Consider the following 24,712-nt stretch of genomic DNA (forward strand, 5'->3'; position numbering starts at 1 on the left):
CTCACTTGATTTCTTCTTTAATTTTATCCAAAACTTGATCATAATTTAATACTTATACTTTGATTACGATGTTTCATTTGTCCATCGGGTAATTGAGAAACACTGAAAGTTCTTAAATGAGGAAGGGACAGATCTGTGCTTTCAGAACTTATTCTAGCAAGCAGTGTATATGGTAAAATAAGAGGCAGAATGTGAGAAAATGCTGGAATAATAGTTGAAGCCACTGCAAATCAGCAGTACAATTCAATTAAAACCTTATAAGTACCTGAACGTGCACGATGACTGAGGAAAATGGATCAAGTCAGTGTGGTTGCAGACTCTAATGCTTAGCATATGAGAAATGTGGGAAACATTCTGAAGGTTTTCACCAGAGGCCAATATACCTTACAGAATTATTTATGGAGTGCCTACTATGTACTCTGCACTATTCATTGCACCATGAGAACAGTGGTAAGAAAGACAGAAGAGATCTTTGTCCTTATAGAACTTATAGTTTATGAGGGAAAACAGAATTAAAGGGAAAAAATGTTGAGTGTTACTGTGGAGAATCTATTGGAAATTTTTAGAACATAAATAGTGACAGCCGACATTAACTGACTATTTACCACAAGCCAGGTAATGTTCTCACTACTTCACATGGATTTTTACACTTAATCTTCAAGACAACCCAGTGGAAGAATTGCTATTATCATCACTATTTCAGAAATTATAAACTTGATGCATAGAGAGTTTAAGTAACATGTCCAAGTTAGTAAATATAGGAGTAGGAGTCAACACATACCGTCTAACTCCATAGCCCCACTCTTTTCTAGAATGAGAAGTAATTAATGACCTCATTTAGTGAAATATTACATTTAAGGACTCAGTAGGATCCTCAGGTAGAAATTTCCAGCAGATATATAGAAGTAAAAACTTTGGGAGGTAAAAAGGCATTACTTTTTTTTTTTCTAGCAGTAACCAAGGAGAGACAACAACTAAATTGAGTTACTGCAAGTTTTGAAAAATTTCAGGTGCAGAAATAAAGAAGACTGTAGGGAGACTCTGTGGATATTTTCCATTTGGATGTGTAAAGAAACAGAGAAAGAAGATGTATAATAAATTTTCCTTAAGAGGTGAAGATGTTACGTAGATGGGAGTTTATTTTTACCTCTGCCTTAGGGGATACAAACCCTAGAGTGAAGTGTAAACTAGATTAAAACATGAAGCCCCTAAGGAACTAAAGAGAGATCATGATCCAGAGTGTAAATATAATTCTCTTGTTTCCCTTTTACACATAGAATGTAATCCCTGGGCAAGACAATGAGCAAGCTTCTACCATGTTTATAATCACGCACTCTACATTATTAAACTTAAATTCAATCTTCTTTGTCTTATCAAGTGGCAAATATGACAATAATAAAGAGTTTGTTTTTCTCTGCTGCTTGAGAGGGCTCAAAGTCATAGTCAGAAATTGTGATTGATAGTTAAGAAAGTTTTCAAGGGCATATATGAAATAAATATCTGCTGCATTCTTTTAAAATCAGAAGAACCAAAGCCTTGGAACCTGAAATTGCCTCTCAAGGACCATGGGGGTAAAGACCAAGGATAAGAGAGCAGTAATGTTTTCTGGCCTAAGGAGAGTGAGTTTCTGAATTTTATTTATGTTAATGTCCTTCTTGTTTTGAGATGGAAGTCCAGGGATATAAGATCTGCTATTTTCTTTCTCATTTTAAGCAGTCCTGAGATTCAAGTGAGACTGCTGGGAGAATGTGTTCAATGGAGATTAGAGAATATTCAGAGATTAGGAGGCTCAGAAAGCGCAGTGTCTCAGTCAGTAAGTTCTCTCCCCATGAACAGACTCACTCTTCCAGATTTACGACTTTTACTCTGTGACATGGGGTAGTAACTTAACCTTTCTTAGAATTTGGTCCCTTAGTTTTGGTTAGAAACAATCTTCTTAGTTCCCACTCCACCAAGTCTAATCTGCATTAGAGGCCAGCACCAGGTTACTAGGGTCTCTGCCTACAACTTTACTGGTGAGGGGAAGGCTTAAGTGAGTGAAGAAATTGTAAGATGAGAGAAGGATGATTATGTCCTGGTCCATCCTTCTCTCTTATCCCTTGTTTTTTTCAGCAGTCATGTTTTCAGATGTCAAGAATAGCCTTCCCTCAGTAGGATAATTTCATGATGCTGTTTGCTATATTTAGCCTATGAAGAATGTAGTAAGGGAAAGTCCATGTCACTCAGTATCATGATGGAAAAGATATATTCTGTGGGCCCAGGTTGGTCTAGTCTCACGCATTCCCAGTGTATACCTCTTGTAAGACAAGATATTGAGAGAAATACTGAATTCTTCTCTAGTGTAACCTTTTTCTCCTGTGTCCACAGATTCCCTTAGAGCAGAATGGCTCCTGGAAATGGTTCCTTGGTGACTGAATTCATTCTGTGGGATTAACATATAGATCACATCTCCAGCTTCCCTTGTTCTTCCTGTTTCTAGCAGTGTATAAGGTCACTGTGTGGGGAAATTTGGGCTTGATAACTCTAATTGTGCTGAATTCACACCTGCACGCTCCCATGTACTTTTTCCTCTTTAACTTGTCCTTCATAGACCTCTGCTATTCTTCAGTATTTGCACCAAAAATGCTGATACATTTCTTATCAAAGAACGTTATCTCTTTCATGGAGTATACGACTCAGCTCCATTTTTTCTGTACTTTTGGCATTTCTGGAGGCTATATGTTGACACCAATGGCCTATGATCACTATGTGGCCATCTGTAAACCATTTTTGTATAACATTGTCACGTCCCCTAAAGTGTGTTCCAGCTTCATGCTTGGTTCATTCTTGATGGCATTTTCTGGTACCATGGTCCACATAGGATGCATGCTGAAACTGACCTTCTGTGATGCAAACATTGTCATCCACTATTTGTGTTACATCCTTCCTGGTCTCCTGTTCTCCTGCATGAGCACCTACATCAATGAGCTGGTTGTTTTCATTGTGGTGGGCATAACATCATTGTGCCCAGTCTCACCATCTTTGTCTCGTATGGTTTCATCCTCTGCCGCATCCTCCACATCAATTCCAAAGACTTCAGTACCTGCAGTTCCCACATAATTGCTATTTCTCTATTCTTTGGATCAGGTGCAATTATGTATCTCAAGCCATCTTCTGCTGTGTCTATGGATAAGGGAAAAATCTCTTCTGTCTTTTATACCAATGTGATTCCCATGATGAACCCCTTAATCAACAGTTTGAGGAACAAAGATGTTAAACTTGCTCTGAGAAAACTCCTGAAGAGGAGAAAATTTTGATTAGAATCTTTGTCTCTGTGCAGGTAGTCACAGAACAGGGAGATCTGTGTGTTTATTTACAATTTTGTTAGCAGCAGCCTTCTAAGCCTATTTTTTTCCTCACAATGGTGATGGAAATTTGATGTTTTTCACTATTGTTTTCCACTTTTTTAGAGTAGTCTGCTTCCTTTCCTCACAATTTCCTTTCCTTTTCCTCATTTTTCTATTTAAGAGTAGCATGAAGGAAGAAATTTATCTGTTTTCTTTCTATTTTCATTATCTACATTCTTTATTTCCCCTGGGAAAAGATGAATTGTTCTGCTAATGATCAATAAAGTAACACTAGTGTGATGTCTTTCATTTGGCAATATCTTAATTGCTACTTGGAACTTGCCTTTGGAAGCATGAATCAGATAATCTGTACCTACTCCTTTTTTTTTCCATCCCGTAGTGGATAGGAATATGACCCCTTCAAATGCTGGGGCTTCACAATTATAGCAGGTTCCATAATGACCTTCAAATATATCCCACTTTGCAGAGGTAAACACTGTACATTAAACTTCTTTCGTTTTACTTGAGAGATTTTATAGTTGCCTTTCTACCCTCAGAGTAGTACATAATAGATTGTCCATATGTATTTATTACATGGATGGAATAATGAAACTCAGATAGATTAATGATTTAAAGTCACAAAGCTTGTTTATGAAAAAATCTAAAATAGAGTGTTAGCCTCTTGTTTTCAAGTCTACTACTCTTTTTTTTTTTTCAGTGTGCAAGATTGGCCCTGAGCTAACATCTGTCCCAGTCTTCCTCTATTTTATTATATGGGCTTCCTCAACAGCATGGCTTGATGAATGGTGTGCAGGTCCATGCCCAGGATGTGGACCCCTGAACCCCAGGCCACGAAAGCAGAGTTTGTGACCTTAACCACTATGCCATTGGCCTGGCCCCATCAAGTTTATTACTCTTTAGAGTATACTTTCTGTCTACCTACTTTTATTTTTATTTTAGTAGACATGAAATATGAGAAAGCATTTCCATTTTGAAAAGCTATTTCCATACACACAAAAGAACCTGAGATGTTTTCAGGGCCTTATAATTCAGTGAACAAGAAATAGGAGGAATAATTTCCCAGGGACAAGTTATTAGTTCATGACCAATGGAGACATGTGGCCAATAAAGAAGAGGTCCCTCAGTAGGGAATGGACAATGAGATTTAGAAACCACATTTCATTCTGAATGTTTATCCTGTTCTGTAGAGTACTGTAATTATCTTTCTGTCCATAAAGTACTGCACTCATCATCGACTTTTCTTAAAACTTTTATTAAAACTTATAATACATAATGACCAAACATTAATAGTCGTTTGGGAATGAAGACCATTGGTTACGGTCACAATTGTGTGGAAACAGATAGAGACGGGACAACATCTTAAGGAGGTTATATACTGAGTGGAAGAAGGAATAGAAAATAAAATAATGAGAAAAGACAGCCCTTTCTATGTCTCTCTTCTCCTTTCTGAAAAAAATCTTACAAATATTATAGGAGTCAGCCTTCCAGAAAGGATGAAAGCTTAAGTTATTTGATATTAAAAACATTTACAGGGCTGTTGCACCTGGGAACAAGTAAATCATTCCTAGTTTTCATGGCTTCCATATGCTATGCCCATATGGATTTTAAAGTACAAAAACCTCAAATTGTAGCTGGGAAAGCCATGACAATTTGAAAGAAATACTTGGTGAACAAATTAAATTTAGACAATTTCTCTCCTGGAATTTGATGTTGGATTATTTTTCTTTTGAGAAAACAGGTAAAAAGATGACCACTCCAATATCCTCAATGTGATGTGTCATGATAATTTAAACATGTTCTAAGATAACTGTAATAACATTTACTATTTTACTGTTTTTCTAATATTCATTCAATATTTAGGTATTTTGCAATTTAGTGTAGTTGGATTGTTGGCTTTTGTTCATTTTTTTGTTTTTTAGACGTTCAGCATTGCTTAAATCTTTGACTTATGGTTTTAAATGACTGCTCATAACTTACCCCTTGACCCCAATATTAATATTTGAACGTACAAGGTGTTACAATGGCTCTTAGAAGTAGTGTTCCAGTTTTCTCTGCACTGTCACATCTGTCCCAGGGAAGAACTTTGGGATAAGTGGAGAAGGGGATCCTGGTTCCCATTTCATAGATGATGAAACTAATGCACAGAGATTTTCATGGCTTGTTCCAAATCACAATTTATAAGTGGTAGAGCTGAGATTAGGATTTGGGTGTTTTGATTCTAGATATATCAAGTTCTTACAAATTATAGAAAATTTACCATACTTTTAAACATCAGTGAAACATGAACAATGGTTTCAATGAGTAAAAATGCCTCTGAACACAAACAAAAGCAAAATTTTCAAATAGGAAAACTGTTCCTAAAGGATCTTTCACATTTCGTTGACAGCCATTGCCTAATTTAGTATAGATGAATATGTTAATGTATATATTCTTATTTCATACTTCTCTATAGAATGAAAGGAAACACATAAGTTTAGTCTATAATAATCATTATTGTTAAAATGTGCTTCCTAAGTGCCAGAGTCAGCAGTAAGTTCTTACTTTCAAGATTACATTGAATTTTCACATCAATGATATTGGTAGGCAGCATTATGATTAGCCCATTCTGGCAGATTGCTAGCTATTCACCTCTTCTTCCACAGCACACATTTCCCAGTCATTCTTGCAGAATGATGTAGCATGTGACTGAGATTTAGACCTTATGAACATCATCCCATGGCCATGGAGTGCCCTTTCCACATTCTCTTTGTGCTGGATGCAGATGACCATGAGACCCTACTTAGGTGTAAAGCTCTAAAGAAAAGCCAGAGAGGGAATGCAACAGATTTAAGAGAGGGAATGGAAGAATGAATGGAACTACCATCAAGTAGGGGCACATAGAGGGCTCTGAGTTGCTGACAGTAATCTATTTATAGATCTCCATGGTAATTATAAGCTGTTAATTTTATAATAGGCATTTGAAGTGTATATTTTATAGACTTTTACATATCTATTTATGTTGTTTCACAATAAATTAAGGTTACAAAACTTTGATTATACTTCTACTTAAACTGAGCATTAAACTAATCCCTAAGCAAAGGATGAGAATGACAATCCAAGTAGATGGGAACAGCCTTGCTAGCATAGATTGGCTCACACAGAAGAAACCAGCAGAGGTTGAGTAACACGTGCAAAGTAATCTAGACCTGTCCAGGGCAGAGATAATCCCTTTACCGCACTCAGTGACGAATTTCTTCCAGTGTCTGTGGGAGGAGGAAAAAGAATGTAAAATCCTACTTTATAGATTTGTGGTAGGTATAAAACATTATATTTAGTTTAATGGTATAGTAGAGAGGGTATAGTTCTCATTCCACATCATACAATTTCATTTTCTATTTTTTCTTTTTTGGAGGAAGATTAGCCCTGAGCTAACTGCTGCCAATCCTCCTCTTCTTGCTGTGAAAGACCGGCCCTGAGCTAATATCCATGCCCATCTTCCTCTGCTTTATACGTGGGATGCCTACCACAGCATGGCTTGCCCAGTGGCCCGATGTCCTCACCCAGGATCCGAATTGGCAAACCCCAGGCCTCCGAGAAGCAGAACGTGTGAGCCTAACTGCTGCGCCACCGGACCGGCCCCTAATTTCATTTTCTTAACCCTTTCTACTTTCTTTATAGAGTCTTTTCCCTAAAGAACTTCTTCATGCATTACTTTGAAAAGGTCATTGATGAGAAGAATTTGGGGATATAGAAATATAGAAATGTTTAGGCATAGAGAAAAGACTGTTCTTCAATCTCCAGAGTGTTATAAAACATAATGATTGAATCAGAGCCAGGGATCACAATTGCAATTGAAGTTAAGGGATGACTCATCAGTAAAGAACTTTGTGTCTAGTCCCAGAATATTGGGTTAAAGCACTTTATATTCCACCTACCTGTCTGGATAAGCATTGTTCCTGGATAACAGTATGGGCTTTAATCTGAATACCTGAATACGGAACTCAGGTTATCTCTGTTTAGTAAAGCAGAGAGTGAATAAGTAGTTGGCCCTTGGTTTTTGAATGTTTGTACTCATAATGGAATCGTCATGGTTATTAACTTTCTATAAACTGGTTAGAACATGGAGCTTGCCTTGGATTCCAAGTAAATGATTTTATTTATAAAAAATGATGGTAAAATAGCATGATGACATAGTACTGAAAATAAACATTTTGTTAGTTATTGCTAGGAATTATAATTTATAGGCAGAGTTTATAAAGATTAGTTTTTCACACTGTAGTAGTTTTGATATGAATAAATCTTGTTTTTAGGACATTTGAAATTGCAGGAAGGCTTTCCCCTGAAGACTTAGTGTTCCTTCTCTCCATTCAATGAGTTGTATGTAGAGACTTTGTAGAGAATTTACGATTTAGCAAAGTTCAGAGGAAACAGTTTTTTATTAGTGCATCATTGATAAGACAGTTGATACTCGAATAGGGTAAATCCCAGATAACTGTACTTCTTTTCAAGTAATACATGTACTGTCACAATTTGGGACTTACTAGGACACATTTCTGAGTTCTACTGTCCAAAAATTCAGTTGTCCATTGCCTTTACACAGAGTATTTTCATGACTTTGATTTGTTCAGAAATTTTAAATTGGCAAATTTCGAGGAAAGGAGAGTGGCTTTTAAACATGGCCACTTGGTTTTGAGCAAAGGATGATAGTTAAATGCACTGGTCACATAAGTCGTAGTTTGGCAGGTCCTCCTTCTGTTTCTCTGTTTTGTTTTTTTGTTTTTTTTTTTTATTAATGTTATGATAGATTACAACCTTGTGAGATTTCAGTTGTACATTTTTGTTAGTCATGTTGAGGGTACACCACTTCCCCCTCTGTGCCCTCCCCCCACCCCCCCCTTTTCCCTGGTAACCACCAATCAGATCTCCTTATCAATATACTAACTTCCACCTATGAGTGGAGTCATATAGAGTTCGTCTTTCTCTGACTGGCTTATTTCGCTTAACATAATACCCTCGAGGTCCATCCACGTTGCTGTGAATGGTCCAATTTTGTCTTTTTTTATGGCTGAGTAGTATTCCATTGTGTATATATACCACATCTTCTTTATCCAATCATCAGTTTCTGGGCATGTAGGCTGGTTCCACGTCTTGGCTATTGTAAATAATGCTGCGATGAACATAGGGGTGCAACGGAACCGAGATTTCTGATGTCAGGTTCTTAGGATAGATATTCAGTAATGGGATGGCTGGGTCATAGGGTATTTCTATTTTTAACTTTTTGAGAAATCTCCATACTGTTTTCCATAGTGGTTGTACCAGTTTGCATTCCCACCAACAGTGTATGAGGGTTCCTTTTTCTCCACATCCTCTCCAACATTTGTCACTCTTGGTTTTGGATGTTTTTGCCAATCTAACGGGTGTAAGGTGATATCTTAGTGTAGTTTTGATTCGCATTTCCCTGATGATTAGCGATGATGAACATTTTTTCATGTGTCTATTGGCCATATTCATATCTTCTTTTGAGAAATGTCTGTTCATGTCCTCTGCCCATTTTTTGATCGTGTTGTTTGTTTTTTTGTTGCTAATCAGTGTGAGTTCTTTGTATATTATGGAGATTAACCCTTTGTCGGATAAGTGGCTTGTAAATATTTTTTCCCAATTAGTGAGCTTTTTTTTGTTTCAATCCTGTTTTCCCTTGCCTTGAAGAAGCTCTTTAGTCTGATGAAGTCCCATTTGTTTATTCTTTCTATTGTTTCCCTCAACTGAGGAGTTAGAGCATCCGAAAAGATTCTTTTGAAACTGATGTCAAAGAGTGTACTGCCTATATTCTCTTCCAAAAGACTTATTGTCTCAGGCCTAATCTTTAGGTCTTTGATCCATTTTGAGTTTATTTTGGTGTGTGGTGAAAAAGAATGGTCAATTTTCAATCTTTTACATGTGGCTGTCCAGTTTTCCCAGCACCATTTGTTGAAGAGACTTTCTTTTCTCCAATGTAGGCCCTCTGCTCCTTTGTGGAAGATTAGCTGTCCATAGATGTGTGGTTTTATCTCTGGGCTTTCAATTCTGTTCCATTGATCTGTGGACCTGTTTTTGTACCAGTACCATGCTGTTTTGATCACTGTAGCTTTGTAGTATGTTTTGAAATTGGGGCTTGTGATTCCGCCGGCTTTGTTTTTGCTCAGGATTGCTTTAGCAATTCGCGGTCTTTTGTTGCCCCATATGAATTTTAGGATTGTTTGTTCAATTTCTGTGAAGAATGTTCTTGGGATTCTGATTGGGATAGCATTGAATCTGTATATTGCTTTAGGTAGTATGGACATTTTAACTATGTTTATTCTTCCAATCCATGTGCAAGGAATGTCTTTCCATCTCTTTATGTCATCGTCAATTTCTTTCAAGAAAGTCTTGTAGTTTTCATTGTATAGATCCTTCACTTCCTTGGTTAAGTTTATCCCGAGGTATTTTATTCTTTTCGTTGTGATTGTGAATGGGATTGAGTTCTTGAGTTCTTTTTCTGTTAGTTCATTGTTAGTGTATAGAAATGCTACTGATTTATGCACGTTAATTTTATACCCTGCTACTTTGCTGTAGTTGTTGATTATTTCTAATAGTTTTTCTATGGATTCTTTGGGGTTTTCTATATATAAGATCATGTCGTCTGCAAACAACGAGAGTTTTACTTCTTCGTTACCTATTTGGATTCCTTTTATTTCTTTTTCCTGCCGAATTGCTCTGGCCAGCACCTCCAGTACTATGTTGAATAGGAGTGGTGAAAGTGGGCACCCTTGTCTTGTTCCTGTCCTCAGCGGGATGGCTTTCAGTTTTTGTCCATTGAGTATGATGTTGGCTGTGGGTCTATCATATATGGCCTTTATTATGTTGAGGTACTTTCCTTCTATACCCATTTTACTGAGGGTTTTTATCATAAATGGGTGTTGGATCTTGTCGAATGCTTTCTCTGCATCTATTGAGATGATCATGTGGTTTTTGTTTTTCATTTTGTTGATGTAGTGTATCACGTTGATTGACTTGTGGATGTTGAACCATCCCTGTGTCCCTGGTATAAATCCCACTTGATCATGGTGTATAATCTTTTTGATGTATTGCTGTATTCGGTTTGCCAAAATTTTGTTGGGGATTTTTGCATCTATGTTCATCAGTGATATCGGCCTGTAGTTCTCCTTCTTTGTGTTGTCCTTGTCAGGTTTGGGGATCAGAGTGATGTTGGCTTCATAGAATGTGTTAGGGAGTTCTCCATCTTTCTCAATTTTCTGGAACAGTTTGAGGAGAATAGGTATTAAGTCTTCTTTGAATGTTTGGTAGAATTCTCCAGAGAAGCCGTCTGGTCCTGGACTCTTATTTTTGGGGAGGTTTTTGATTACCGTTTCTATTTCCTTACTTGTGATTGGCCTATTCAGATTCTCCATTTCTTCCTGATTCAGTTTGGGGAGATTGTAGGAGTCTAGGAATTTGTCCATTTCTTCCAGGTTGTTGAATTTGTTGGCATGTAGTTTTTCATAGTATTCTCTTATGATCTCTTGTATTTCATTGATATCTGTTGTTATTTCTCCTCTGTCATTCCTAATTTTATTAATTTGTGATTTCTCTCTTCTTTTCTTGGTGAGTCTGGCTAGGGGTTTGTCAATTTTGTTAATTCTTTCGAAGAACCAACTCTTTGTTTCATTGATCCTTTCTATTGTCTTTTTTGTTTCAATATCGTTTATTTCTGCTCTTATTTTTATTATTTCCCTCCTTCTACTGACTCTGGGCTTTGTTTGTTCTTCTTTTTCTAGTTCTGTTAGGTGTCGTTTGAGGTTGCTTATGTGAGCTTATTCTTGTTTAGTGAGGTGAGCCTGTATTGCGATGAATTTCCCTCTTAGGACTGCTTTTGCTGCATCCCAAATGATTTGGTATGTCGTGTTCTCATTTTCATTAGTCTCCAGATAAAATTTGATTTCTTCTTTAATTTCTTCAATGATGCATTGTTTGTTGAGAAGCGTGTTGTTTAGTCTCCACATTTTTGCACCTTTCTCTGCTTTGTTCTTGTAGTTGATTTCTAGTTTAATAGCATTATGATCAGAAAAGATGCTTGATATTATTTCAACTCTCTTGTATTTATTGATGTTTGCTTTGGTTCCCAAAATATGGTCAATCCTTGAGAATGTTCCATGTGCACTTGAGAAGAATGTGTAACCTGCTGTTTTTGGGTGAAGTGTTCTATATATATCTATTAAGTCCATCTGGTCTAATTTTTCATTTAATTCTATTATTTCCTTGTTGATTTTCTGTCTGGATGTTCTGTCCATTGGTGTTAATGGTGTGTTGAGGTCCCCTACTATTATTGTATTGTTGTTGATGTCTTCTTTTAGTTCTATTAAGAGTTGCTTTACAAAGTTTGGTGCTCCTGTGTTGGGTGCATATATATTTATAAGTGTTATGTCTCCTTGGTGGAGAGTCCCTTTTATCATTATATATTGTCCCTCTTTATCTTTCTTTATCTGTTTTGCTTTGAAATCTACCTTGTCTGATATTAGTATAGTGACACCTGCCTTCTTTTGTTCATTATTAGCTTGGAATATTGTTCTCCATCCCTTCACTCTGAGTCTGTGTTTGTCTTTGGGGCTGAGGTGTGTTTCCTGGAGGCAGCATATTGTTGGATCTTGTTCTTTGATCCATCCTGCCACTCTGTGTCTTTTGATTGGGGAGATCAATCCATTTACATTTAGAGTGATTATTGAGATGTGGGGGCCTACCACTACCATTTTGTGTCTTGTTTTCCGGTTTTCTTCAATTTCCTTTGTTTCTCATCCCATGGTTTAATCTGTTCTGATGAAGAGCTGCTACTCTCTGTTGTTGTCCTACTACTTATCTCCTCTGCTCTTGGTTTTGTAGCCCCTTTCCTTTTTTGGATTTTTCAGGAATGAGGGTTTTCCTGAGGATTTCCTGTAGAGGAGGTTTTGTGGCAATGAACTCCCTTAATTTTTGTTTATCTGGGAAAGTTTTTATTTCTCCATCATATTTGAAGGATATTTTTGCTGGGTAGAGAATTCTCGGCTGTAGATTTTTGTCCTTCAGATTTTTGAATATATCATTCCACTCTCTTCTAGCCTGTAAAGTTTCTGCTGAGAAATCTGCTGATAGCCTGATGGGGGTTCCTTTGTAGGTTAGTTTCTTTTGCCTGGCTGTCCTTAGTATTTTCTCCTTGTCGTTGACTTTTGCTAGCTTCATTACTATATGCCGTGGAATTGGTCTTCTTGCATTGATAAAGTTTGGAGATCTATTGGCTTCTGTCACCTGAAGATCCATCTCTCTCACCAGATTTGAGAAGTTCTCAGCCATTATTTCTTTGAATAGGCTTTCTGCCCCTTTCTCCTTCTCTTCTCCCTCTGGTATACCTATAATCCTTACGTTGCATCTCCTAATTGTGTCTGATAATTCTCAGAGAGTTTCTTCATTTCTTTTAGTCTTGCTTCTCTCTCCTCCTCTGCCTGCAGCAATTCTATATTGCCATCTTCCAAATTGCTAATTCTTTCCTCCATATTATCGGCTCTACTGTTCAGAGCATCTAGATTTTTCTTAATCTCCTCTATTGTGTTCTTCATTTCCAATATTTCTGTTTGGTTCTTCTTTATCATATCAAACTCTTTTGTGACATAGCTCCTGAACTCGTTGAGTTGTCAGTCAGAATTCTCTCTTAACTCATTGAGTATTTTAATGATGGCTGTTTTGAAGTCATCATCATTTAGGTTATACATCTCATTTTCTTTGGGATTGTTTTCTGTGTATTTGTTACTTTCTTTCTGTTCTGGAGATTTAATGTATTTTTTCATATTGCTTGATGTTGTTTATTTGTGCCTCCGCATGGAGATAGAGTTTAGTTGCTCCTTTCACTTGTTTCAGCTGCTGCGGTGGGGGAGCCGCTGTTTATACTGCACCAACCAGGAACCCTGTCCACAGTTGCTAACTGGGCCTGGGCCCCTCCTCGTAGTCACAGTGGTCCTTTGGATTCCCTCCTCTGCTGTGGGGGCCGTCACAGGGGGGCTTCAGGCTGCTGGTGCCTACTGTTGCAGCCCACCTAGATGTGCTCCCTCCTTGGGGTCTGCAATGGTGTTATGGGCTTTTCCAGTGGCCAGGGGTGGGATCACTTATATTTGTCACTCCGTTGCTGTCGGCACCCACAAAATCTCACTTGTCCTCTATGGGTCGCAGGAGAGCTATTGGCATCTTCTACAGTCTGTGGTTAGTTCACCTAGCTATGCTGTTTTTGCCCTGGGGTCTTCCAGCCTTGTGGCTGCCAGCTGGGTGGTTTCTACTGGTGCTGTGCAGAGGCTTTCCCTAAGGCTGCTGTGAGCCTGTAGGGTTTCCCCCTAAGCTACGGAGCTGGGTCTCTGGATCTCCCCCCAGCCCCAGTCCTCTCTGAGATCTCCGGCAATGCCTAGTCCCACGGGGCGGGCAACGGCAGCTGGGGGTTGCCCCACCCTCTGGGATTCTCTCCAGGACTCTCCTGGAGCCGTGAATGCTGGGCGTGGCCCCTCCGCTAATGGCAGACAGAGAGTTTTGTCTGCTGCCTGGGCAGAACTCCAGAGCTTCCCCTCTGGGTCGCAGAGCCGGCCTTTGAAACTTCCCCCAACCCCAGTCCTCTCCAAGATCTCCAGCAATCCCTAGCCCCACCGTGCCGGCAGTGGCAGCAGGGAGACCTCTGTACCCTCAGCGACTCTCTCTGGGACCCTCCGGGAGCCGTGAACACCAGGCGGGGTCTCCCTGCCAATGGCAGGGAGAGGCTCTCCCCGCGGGCCCAGGTGTGCAACTCCAAAGTTTCCCTCTGCGTTTAGGAGTAATTGCGGGGGGTTTAGGTAGGGTTCTGGTCACCTGTTTCCACCATCGCTCCTCTGTTGTGTGCTCGCTCCTGCCCTAGATGTGTGTAGATCTTCTGGGGGCGTCCGTTGGAAGAAAGCCGCTTGCGGGTACTAGGCTGCTCGGTCGGGGTCAGAGTTTTCACCTATTTCCACATCCTCCTGGAGGAAAGTCCGTCCGCCTTCCGATGTATAGTAGTGTGGGTATCTCAGACGTCCTGAGATGCTGTCTGGATATCCTTTGTTAAGCTATAAGTGTCCAAATAATTGTAGACTCGAAGGGGGAGAGACAAAGAGGACTATTCACGGTGCCATCTTGGATCTCCTCCCTCTGTTTCTCTGTTTTTGCTCATATTTTAAGAAAAAAATACAGTCAGGCTAGCCAGTTCTTAATCATAACACCTATTTTAAGCCTTATAGTCAAACTTTCTTTGTAATGGATGTACAGAGTTCATTGACCTCCCCGCCTTCCAAGGACACTGGGCCTGGGCCCTACATGAAGGAACGTGTCTGGCCTCGAGGCCAAAGATGACCACTTAGGCCCTGACTCTAGTGCACAAGTTACAAAAAATATGTCCTGCATCATGTTCCATGTCTGGGTTAGCCACCTCCGACGTGCACCTGACTGGACTTTAGAAACATCCCACCCGTGGGAACAAGAAGAAATAACTCAAAGTATACAAATGTCTAAAACCCTGAGTCAGAGCCCAGAGAAACCTTAGGATAAAAGGGAGTCACAGACATAGAACAATTGGGAGTCTCACTGAGGAAAGGGCGCTTTGCCTCAGACCCAGACAATCGGCACTCCCACCTCCATACAAACTGTTGAGACTTCCCCAGCTGATTGTGGTGTGGATGTAGTAAGTACTGATTTGTTGTTCCTCTCTATCCCCTCTCCTCATTCTGTTTCCCTTTATCAATAGACTTTGATTGCTTAAACAACCAAGTAGCCTTGGCGGTACCTGTCATTCCTTGCCCTTTGAGGCTGCGGGCAACACTGGGAAACTTTGGTTGTTACAGAATTCCCATGAGAGAGCCTAGTGTCTCTTTTGTAATATCACAAGCACATGTGGAGATTTCTTGGGTGCTTTCTAACCTCAATTCATGAAATTAATAATTTTCTCCTCACCTTGGATCCTTTTCCAAAATACTGCATCATAAATTTACCTTCTTTTAACCAATTTTATGAGCATAGTAGTTTCAAAATCATATGTGATATACTGGGAATATATTAAACATAGATCTTAGATCATAGATATAGAAAGTGAAGAAAAATCTTCAAAGTGAAATCTAAAATTAAAACTTCAGAAGGCATTATCTTTAAGTGCCTGCTGTAATCTAAATGTTTGTGTCCTCTTCAAAGCCATGTGTTGAAACCAAATCTTCAATGTATTAGTAGTTGAGGACTTTGGAAGTTGATTAGGTCATGAGAGTGGAGCCCTTATTAGTAGGATCAGTGTCCTTATCAGAGAGTTCTGCTGTCTCTTTGGCCATGTAAGGACATAGCAGGAAGATGGAATTCTATGAACAAGGACACTGAATCTGCCAGTGCCTTGATCTTGCACTTCCCAGGTTTCAAAACTATGAGAAATAAATATTTCTTTTTTGTAAGGTGTTCAGTCTATAGATTTTGATATAGCAGCCCAAATGGATTTATACAATGCCTAAATGGTCTTTCTCATATTTATCTCTTTAGAGTTGCTATGTAAAAAAAAAATCCTGTAATTGTGAAAAGACAAGACATTGTTTTGTGTTCAGAGGCGCTTCTTTTATTTTGTGAGGAAGATTAGCCCTGAGCTAACATCTGTTGCTAATCTTCTTCATGGACTGGCCTTGTGCTGAGAAAACTCACACTAATAAGCCTGTCCAGACACTGGTCACTTCTAGTTCTTTGTGTTAGACCAATCTGCTTTACATCTTCCAGTGGTTCCAGGCATCTGGAGCATGTTGGGTCACATCAGCATTCCAAAACAAGCAAAACTGAAGCCAATTCCTCAGGCAGCCCCCACATAAGTTGGGTCATTGGAAGCAAAATACACCTTTTCCCCTTACCAAGGAGAAAGAAGGGAAAGGATTTTATACTGCTAGTTTTCTGCTGCAACAGGGCAGGGGCCATAGTGACTTCTAACTAAAATTGCTATCTGTGTTCTCTCTCATATAGGGCAGCTAAACGATTCCATGTCCTGTGTCTCCTCAACTTTCTGAGACAGACTATTTAGAAGCCACTCTTCTGGAATTCCCCAAGTAAAGTCAGGACATTAGATGCATGGGTTAGCAATTTCCCTCCCAAGAAGAAACTAGGAACTGGGTTTCTTTTTCTAATCAAAACATGCCATACAAGGGTAGGTATTAAGAGAAGAAGAAATCTTGAATTTCCCTAACAGCTTCATTATGAGTGGTTTCACACTTAAAACTGGGTGCAGGACAATCTTAACTACTATCTAGAGTTCTTACAAAGGGAGCCTGTGCATGAAATGTTTTTGAGTCACTGTGTTCATAGGGATAAGATGGTCTAGGTTTCCTCTTCTGGCATTTTTATGAAAGGGAAATGGGAGTTTGTTTATGGCTCTTCCTTGGGGGATGTACAATCCCAACAGTGACGAGAAAACTTGAGTAAGATTTTGAGTCCCTGAGGAACTGAAGACAGTTTATGGTCCTGAATGTAAATACAATCCCCTTAGTGCCCTATTACACCAAGAAACTGGTCCCTTGGGAAGAGATTGAGTAAACTTCTGCCTTGTTTATAACAATGATTCCATCATTACACTCACATTAAATCTTCTGTGACTTGCCAAGTGTCACAAATAATTAAAATAAAAACAGTTTATTTTTCTCTGCTGCTTGAGAGGACTGAAAGTCATAATCAGAAATTATGATTTGTAGTTCTGAATGATTTCCAAGGCATATCAGAAATTAAGTGTGGACACATCCTCTTATATTCAAAAGAACCAAAGCCTCAGTGCCTGAAATTGTCCTTCCAGGACAACAGGGGTAATAATAGTGATAAGCAAGCACCGATGTTTTCTGACTTAAGGAGGGTGAGTTTCTGAATTCCATTTATATTGATGTTTTCCTTGTTTGAGATGGAATACTGAAGATCTAAGATATGCCATTTTCTCTGCCATTTTTGCAGTCCCTGAGACTCAATTGAAAGTGACAGAAAAATCTATTAGAGAGGTGGCGTAGGAAATGGTCAGAGAAATTAAGGGGCTCAGAGGGTGCAATTCATCAGTTAGTAAGTTTCCTCTCTTCCAGTGAAACTCTCACTTTTCTACATTTATGGCTCTTACTCTGTGACATGGGGAAGTAATCTCCCATAGAATCTCTCATAGAGTCCCTTAGTTTTGGATTAGAAACAATGTTTTTGGTTCCCACCCCGTCATGCCTAGTCTGCATTTGAGGCCAATATCAGCAACTAATGTCTTGGTCTCTAATTTTACTAGTAAAAGGAGGGGTCAAGTGAATGAAAAAAGGTAGAGATGAGAGAAAAATTATTCCCTCTAGATCCATCTTTCTTTTCTTTTATCCTTTGGTTCTTCCAACAGTTAGATTTTCATATGGCAGAAGTTCCCTTCACTCTGTAGGCTAAGTTTTGATATTCTTTGCTACCTGGCTTATAATGACTCTATAAGGAAAAGTCCATGTCACTCAGTTCTATGATGATGGTAAAGCAATTCTGTGGGTGCATGTTAGCTTAGTCTCAGTATTCACAGTGCATATACCACACTTCTGAGAAGAGATATTGTGGAAAAGCTGTTTTTCCTCTATGTCACTTTTTTCTTCTTTGCTCACAGATCCTCTTAGAGAAGGATGGCTCGCGGAAATGGCTCTTTCATTACTCAATTCATTTTGGTGGGATTAACAGATCAACCAGATCTCAAGCTCCCTCTGTTCTTCTTATTTCTAGTAATGTATATTGTCACTGTGTTGGGAAATATGGGTTTGATAACTATAATTGGGCTGAATTCACACCTGCACACTCCCATGTATTTTTTCCTTTTTAATTTATCTTTCATAGATTTATCTTATTCTTCTACCTTTACACCCAAAATGCTAGTTAACTTCATATTTAAGCAGAATATTATCTCCTACATGGGTTGCATGACACAGCTTTACTTTTTCTGCTTTTTTAGTATTTCTGAATGCTATGTGCTGACATCAATGGCCTATGATCGCTATGTGGCCATCCGTAAACCACTTTTGTATAGCGTTGTCATGTCCCCTAAAGTGTGTTCCAGCCTTATGCTTGGTTCATATTTTATGGCATTTTCTGGTGCCACAGCCCACACTGGATGCATGCTGAGACTGACCTTCTGTGATGCAAATACCATCAACCATTATTTGTGTGACATCTTCCCTCTGCTCCAGCTCTCCTGCACGAGCACCTACGTCAATGAGCTGGAAGTTTTCATTGTGGGGGGCATCAATGTCATTGTGCCCAGTGTCGCCATTTTTGTCTCTTATGGTTTTATCCTCTCCAGCATCCTCCACATCAGTTCCACAGAGGGCAGGTCCAAAGCATTCGGTACCTGCAGTTCCCACATTATTGCTGTTTCTCTCTTCTTTGGATCAGCTGCATTTATGTATCTCAAACCATCTTCTGCTGTGTCTATGGGTGAGGGAAAAATCTCTTCTGTCTTTTACACCAATACAGTTCCCTTGATGAATCCCTTAATTTATAGTTTGAGGAACAAAGATGTCAAAATTGCTCTGAGAAAAACCCTCAGTATGAGGAGGTTTTAATCAGAAACAGTATCTGTCTGTGCATTTAGTCCCAAGAAAGGGAGATTCTGTGTGTTTAAAATACTTTTAGTGGCAGCCTTCTTATCTTTTTTTTCTTAACATGGTGAAGGAAATTTGCGTTTTTATATCTAAGTCTTCTTCTTTCTTCACCAATTGCACAGTATCTTCTCCAACTTTTTTGTACTTATTAATAACATTAAGTAAGAAATACATTACCTCTGTCTTTTTATTGTCGTTTTGAATTTTCGTTTCCACTAGGAAAAGAGGAATGGTCTCCAAATGACTGAATTAGGTAACACTAGCTTGACATTCTATTAATAGGCGTGTTCCTATCTGCTGCTCCCTATTAGAAGCATGAATCAGATACTTTGTTTCCCCTTTCATCTTTCCATTCTCTAATTGGAAAGAAAATGTCCTTTAAATGCCAAACATTGAAGGTGCATAAACACTATCAATTACAATCCATTTTGTGTCTATAAACATTTTGTATCAAGCTTCTTTCGGCAAAGAGTTTTCTTTTTTACCTTTTTATATCAAACTGGCTCACAACAGATTGTCAAAATATATGTTTTGCATGGATGTAAATGAGAATGTTAGAGTGGTTAATGATTTACATAAAGTCACACAGCTTCAAAAGAAAAAACCTAGACTAAACTCTTAGCCTCTGATTTCAAGTATATTTATTACTCTTAAGTACACACTGTATCTTCTTCACTTATTATTTCTGTTTTAGTAGGCATGGAATATGCTAAGTCATTTCTAATTTCATAGTTTGCTGAGCTTTATTCCAGGATGATATATGAATTTCTCTCAGACCAGGTATTCCTTTCTTTGGTTTTTGTTTAGCCAAACAGTTTGATGGTTCTTTTTATTGGAAAATGGAGACCTTCCGAACTAGTATATTGGTGAGTTGACTGGCTCAGATAGGGAGGTTACTTTTTCTGCAAAATGAAAAAACTGCATTTGGAATGCTTACAAGTGTTTGTATTTTATATAACAGAGCGTGGGAGATAAGGAGGCTACAAATGTGCCATTAAATCAGGACTCCGTAAGACATATGGCCAATAAATACAATCTCTCCATGTGGGGAGTTGTCATGAGGATTAGGAACTTCATTTCATTCTGAGATTGTATCCTGTTCTGTAGAGTACTGTGAATATATTTCACTGTCCTTAAATCTTTGGTAAAACTATACACACAAGTATAGTAGTAGTGCTTTTGGGAATGAAGGTGAAAAACCTGTGGCCCCATTTTGGGAGGTGGGTAGAGTGAGAGCAGCAGCTAAAGGAGATTTTTAATAAGAGGTATTGAAACTCAAATTAGGAAGAATTTATAAAGTAAAAGATTGGACAGTGAAAGCCCCTACTTATGACTCTCTCCTTTCTGGAAGGCCCTAGAAATGTTATGAAGATCATAGAATTTCTCTGGAAAAATTGAAAGCTTAAATTATTTGATTTTGAAAAGAGTTACATTGACAGGGCTGGGGGACCTGGCAACAACTAAATCACCCCTGTTTTTGTTGGCTTCGATATGCTACTTCCATATGGATTTTTAGGTACAAAATCTTCAAATTGCAGCAATGACAACTTGAAAGAAATATTTGGTGAATGAATCAAATTGTAACATGTCTTTACTGGAAAATCTGTTGGATTTTTTTTATAAAAATGCAAAAAATGGTACTCAAAATCCTCAATATGATGTGTCAGTGACAGTGTGAATGTTTTCTAAGATACCTGCAATAATATTCATTATTTAACACTTTCCTAGTCTCTACTCAATATTTAGCTAATTTGAAATCTGTCATAGCTAGTTTTTGGCTTGTTTGATTTTTTGTAGACATTTGGCATTACTAACTCCTTCACTTACAGTTTTAAAAGACCATAAATATCCCATTCTTTAAAGATTTTATTTTTTTTTCCTTTTTCTCCCCAAAGCCCCACAGTAAGTAGTTGTATATTCTTCATTGTGGGCCCTTCTAGTTGTGGCAAATATCCCATTCTTTAATCTCAGTATCAACATGTTTCTTGTTAACTTTCCAAGTTCTATTTATATATATTTATATAAAATAGTTGATCTTGGTTGCTGTTTCCTTTGCTTTTTTTTTTTTCTTTTTTACTTACTGTTCCTTTTGATAAACTTGTTTTTTCTTACAGGAAGAAATATGTGTCTAAACAAGTAAATATATCTGAGCCATTTGGAAACCTATGTAGATATTTCAGAGGTGCATCCACTCTGTTATGAATTTTATCAAGATTTGAAGTTTCCCAGGAGAAGGTTAAACTTGGTCACTAGTTTTTCATTTCATGAGCCTAAAAATTCGAATGAAATCTCTTCATTTTCAGAAAAGATAAACTGGTTTTAAAATTTTTTATCTTTGACTAATGTGAAAAAAAATAAAATAGTTTAAATACAGTTATAATAATTAAGGGTTGTAACTTTTTAAAAGGGGCAAACTAGTTTAGCAGCTTAAGTACATTTTAGTTAGCAATAAACACTACATATCTATCTATTTTGACTTTTTTCAAAATGAGCAATCAAGTCGGGGTACTTTACATGAACAACATAGTTATCCTTAGTAGTTTTTGTACTTTTGTGTTAGGTGAATGGAACTGGCAAGTTTTGAGGGAAGATATGATTATATTAAAATTGTCACAGCTGAAAGTCAAACAGGTAAGCCAAGGAAGTCACCTATTCCTGAGTGCTAGGACAGAGCTGTTTCTGAAGAAACATGAAAGACTAGAAGTAGAAAGGGACAAATATAAAATAATGGACAAAGAAAAGAGCTTACTCAGCACTGACATGTTGATGAGGAAATGTGAAGAAATTACCATTAATTTGATAGAATTCAGTCTGGAATCTATGGATTAAAATTCCAAATTAGTAAAGCCTGGTAAAGCTGAGATTCAATGATATATTTCAATTTGCTCTTGCATTATCCAGACGATAACCTTCTAATATCCTCTCAACAGCAACAAAAGAGCCCTTAGTCCCTAAATTTTTAAAACTCTTCCTGGTCTCAAAGGAAAGCACACATTATAGGTATTTTCATCAATAAATTGTGATCTTTGTTTATTGAAACTGAAGTTTGGAATTTTGTTTCATTAATAAAGTTGATAAGTGTGATAGAATTCAAAGTGCCTTGTAATCAACTATTAAACTCTAGAGAGTGAAAAATTGTCTTTCAAATTTCAGAAAATTGGTGCTGTAGTTGACGTAATTTTGATATTTTACCCATTCTTTTTCTCCTGCTTGGATCCACCACCTCCTAATTTTCCTTACCCTATTACCCACTCATCCTACCTTCTCAGAGGCATTTTCTGATTCCCAAAGACTTGATGAGGGCTTCCTTCTTTGCCTTGCATCCCACTGGTGTTTGTTCTACTATAGCATGTATTTCATTGCATTATAAATGCTTTTTACATTTATTTGTCCATCTCAATAAAGAAGTAAAACTAGAAGCAGATTTTTCCCCTGTTGAAATGAATCAGTTTTTGCCTAGAGCACAATAAAAAAGTATGGATTAAACAAAACCATGTTTTAATGCCACCACTTGTATTACAGGCATACGGAAGAAAATGGAGTTAAGACTTTACACTTTCTCATCACTCTAAGTGATGTACATATATGCTCACTGAGGATGGTAAGTGTAGCTGACTTAGCAGTCTGAGAGGCTCAAGAAACTGGGCTTTTCTTCTGTTAAGGGAGGAAACAAACTGAAAACTTCTATCAGACAGTCTTGGCAGATTTAAGTCTTATTATCTTTGATACCCTGGAGACAGATGTCTAATTTGACTCTTATGGGGCCAACTAGGTATAGTCCTGACACTTGCAGAGAGTTGCCAGACATGCAGGGGCTCACATGTCCATGCTTAAGTCATATATACAGATGTATATGCATATACAACAGTCTCCCCTAATCTGCAGTTTCACTTTCTATGGTTTCTGTTACCTGTGGTCAACTGCCATCTGAAAATATTAAATGGAAAATGACAGAAACAAACAACTCATAAGTTTTAAATTGTAGGCCATTCTGAGTAGAGTGATGAAATCTTGCACTGTCTTTTCCCATCTTGCCCGTGAAGTGAATCATCTCTTTATCCAGTGTATCCACATTGTACACATTGCCTTCCCATTAGTTACTTAGTAGCCACCTTGGTTATCGGATCAACTGTCATGGTATCACAGTGCTTGTGTTCAAGTAACCCTTATTTTATGTAATAATGGCCCTAAAGTACAAGAGTAGTGATGCAGGCAGATCAGATATGTAAAAAAGAAGTCATAAAGTGCTTCCTTTAAGTGAAAACGTGAACATCTTTGACTTAATAAGGAAAGAAAAAATAGTATGCTGAGGTGGCTAAGATCTATGGTGAGAACAAATCTTCTATTATGAAATAGTGAAGAAGAAAAAAGAAATTGAGGCTAGTTTTTCTGTTGACCTCAAGCTGTGAAAATTACAGTCACAGTGCGTGATAAGTGTTTAGTTAAGATAGAATTTGGTACTCTCTGTGGTTTCAGACATCCACTAGGGGTCTTGGAAAATATCCTCCATGGATAACGGGAGACTAGTGTACATACATTAATATATATATGTGTGTATATATACATATATGTGTGTGTGTGTGTGTTTATATAAAACAATTTGAATTTTAGAAACTATGCAATAAAAAAACCTTAGGTTTTGAATTTAGTTTTACCTAAACACCATTAAATTTGGGATTATCTATTTTTATCAACAAACTGAGTGTCTATATCTAGGTTGTTGCTTAATTTTACCCTTTTCCCCTACTCAGCTTTGACTTAGAACTGTTAGCAATATGTTACTTGACAACTCTAAGGCTAGATCTATGTCCATGTTTAGAATTTTTTTTAAATGAATTTTCTGAGATACACTAGGTTACAAATACTTTATCCAAATAAAGAGGAAATTGAACAGGAAATTTAAAAAGAAATAAATATTGGAGAGCCATGTCCCCTGAGTGGGGAATATTTCAACAGATGTATTGTGTTTATCCATGAACTTGATCAGTTTTATGACCACAAATTTTTTCTAATTTTAAAATAAAAACATTTTATTTAAGTACTAGTTCTTAAAGAAACTCCTTAAATAGAATATTTTAGAGCAAATGAAATTAATTTTTCATTTTAGGAGACAACATCATAGCAGCAATACCCCAAATCCCTGGCTTCTAAAAAAGAGAAGCAATCTAAAGAGAAGGAAAACTCATGTCAAGGAACATGTTAAACATGGAGGATACAAAGATAAATCAGACAGGGATACTAATTCATCGAAAAGGTCATGTTTAAAGTGGAGTTTTGCAAAAATTTCATCTTAGGGAAGAGTAATGGCTATGCAAACCCCCTAAGGTGCGACTTTTGGCATGTTTGAAAAACAGTAAAGGCTACTGTACTGAATGAAAGGAGTGAGAAAGATTGTCAAAGGAGACAAGGACAGAGATGTAACACGGGGCAAGATCACATTGGATCTTGTAGGCAGTTGTGAAATGTGAGCTTTTTCTTTCAGTGAAATGAGTACAGGAGTTTAACACATAATCTGACTTATGTTTTTAAAAGATAATCCTAGTTTCTTTTTTGGGGAATAAGCCATGGAAGGCAATGGATAAAGCAGAGATCCAGCTAGGAGAGCTTTGCAGTAATTCTAGTAGGAAGATTGGTTTCTCAAATCAAAGTGGTAGTGACATAGGTGGGATGTACCTTGGGATTATGTACATACTATATGTTTCAATTTAGTCATATTTTACTGCATAAAATTTGGAAACCTTCTTTGCAAAT

At 37.8% G+C, this 24,712-nt stretch overlaps 1 protein-coding gene and 1 pseudogene across 1 annotated transcript; both read left to right on the plus strand.

Moving 5' to 3' along the window:
• Positions 1-2,383: 2,383 nt before the first annotated feature.
• LOC106836016 (olfactory receptor 8B3-like) lies at positions 2,384-3,296 on the plus strand (annotated as a pseudogene).
• Positions 3,297-17,980: 14,684 nt separating this feature from the next.
• LOC106835976 (olfactory receptor 8B3-like) lies at positions 17,981-18,922 on the plus strand. Its single transcript, XM_014848603.3, has one exon. It carries the CDS (start codon positions 17,990-17,992, stop codon positions 18,920-18,922), a length of 933 nt encoding a protein of 310 aa, XP_014704089.2. The 5' UTR covers positions 17,981-17,989.
• The last annotated feature ends 5,790 nt before the right edge of the window (positions 18,923-24,712 follow it).

This window comes from Equus asinus, chromosome 20 (assembly GCF_041296235.1).
Source record: "Equus asinus isolate D_3611 breed Donkey chromosome 20, EquAss-T2T_v2, whole genome shotgun sequence".
Classification (NCBI taxonomy): Eukaryota; Metazoa; Chordata; class Mammalia; order Perissodactyla; family Equidae; genus Equus; species Equus asinus.

Excerpts from the sequence above, each read along its gene's own strand:
- LOC106835976 (XM_014848603.3), top strand. The coding sequence starts at position 17,990 with ATGGCTCGCGGAAATGGCTCTTTCATTACTCAATTCATTTTGGTGGGA.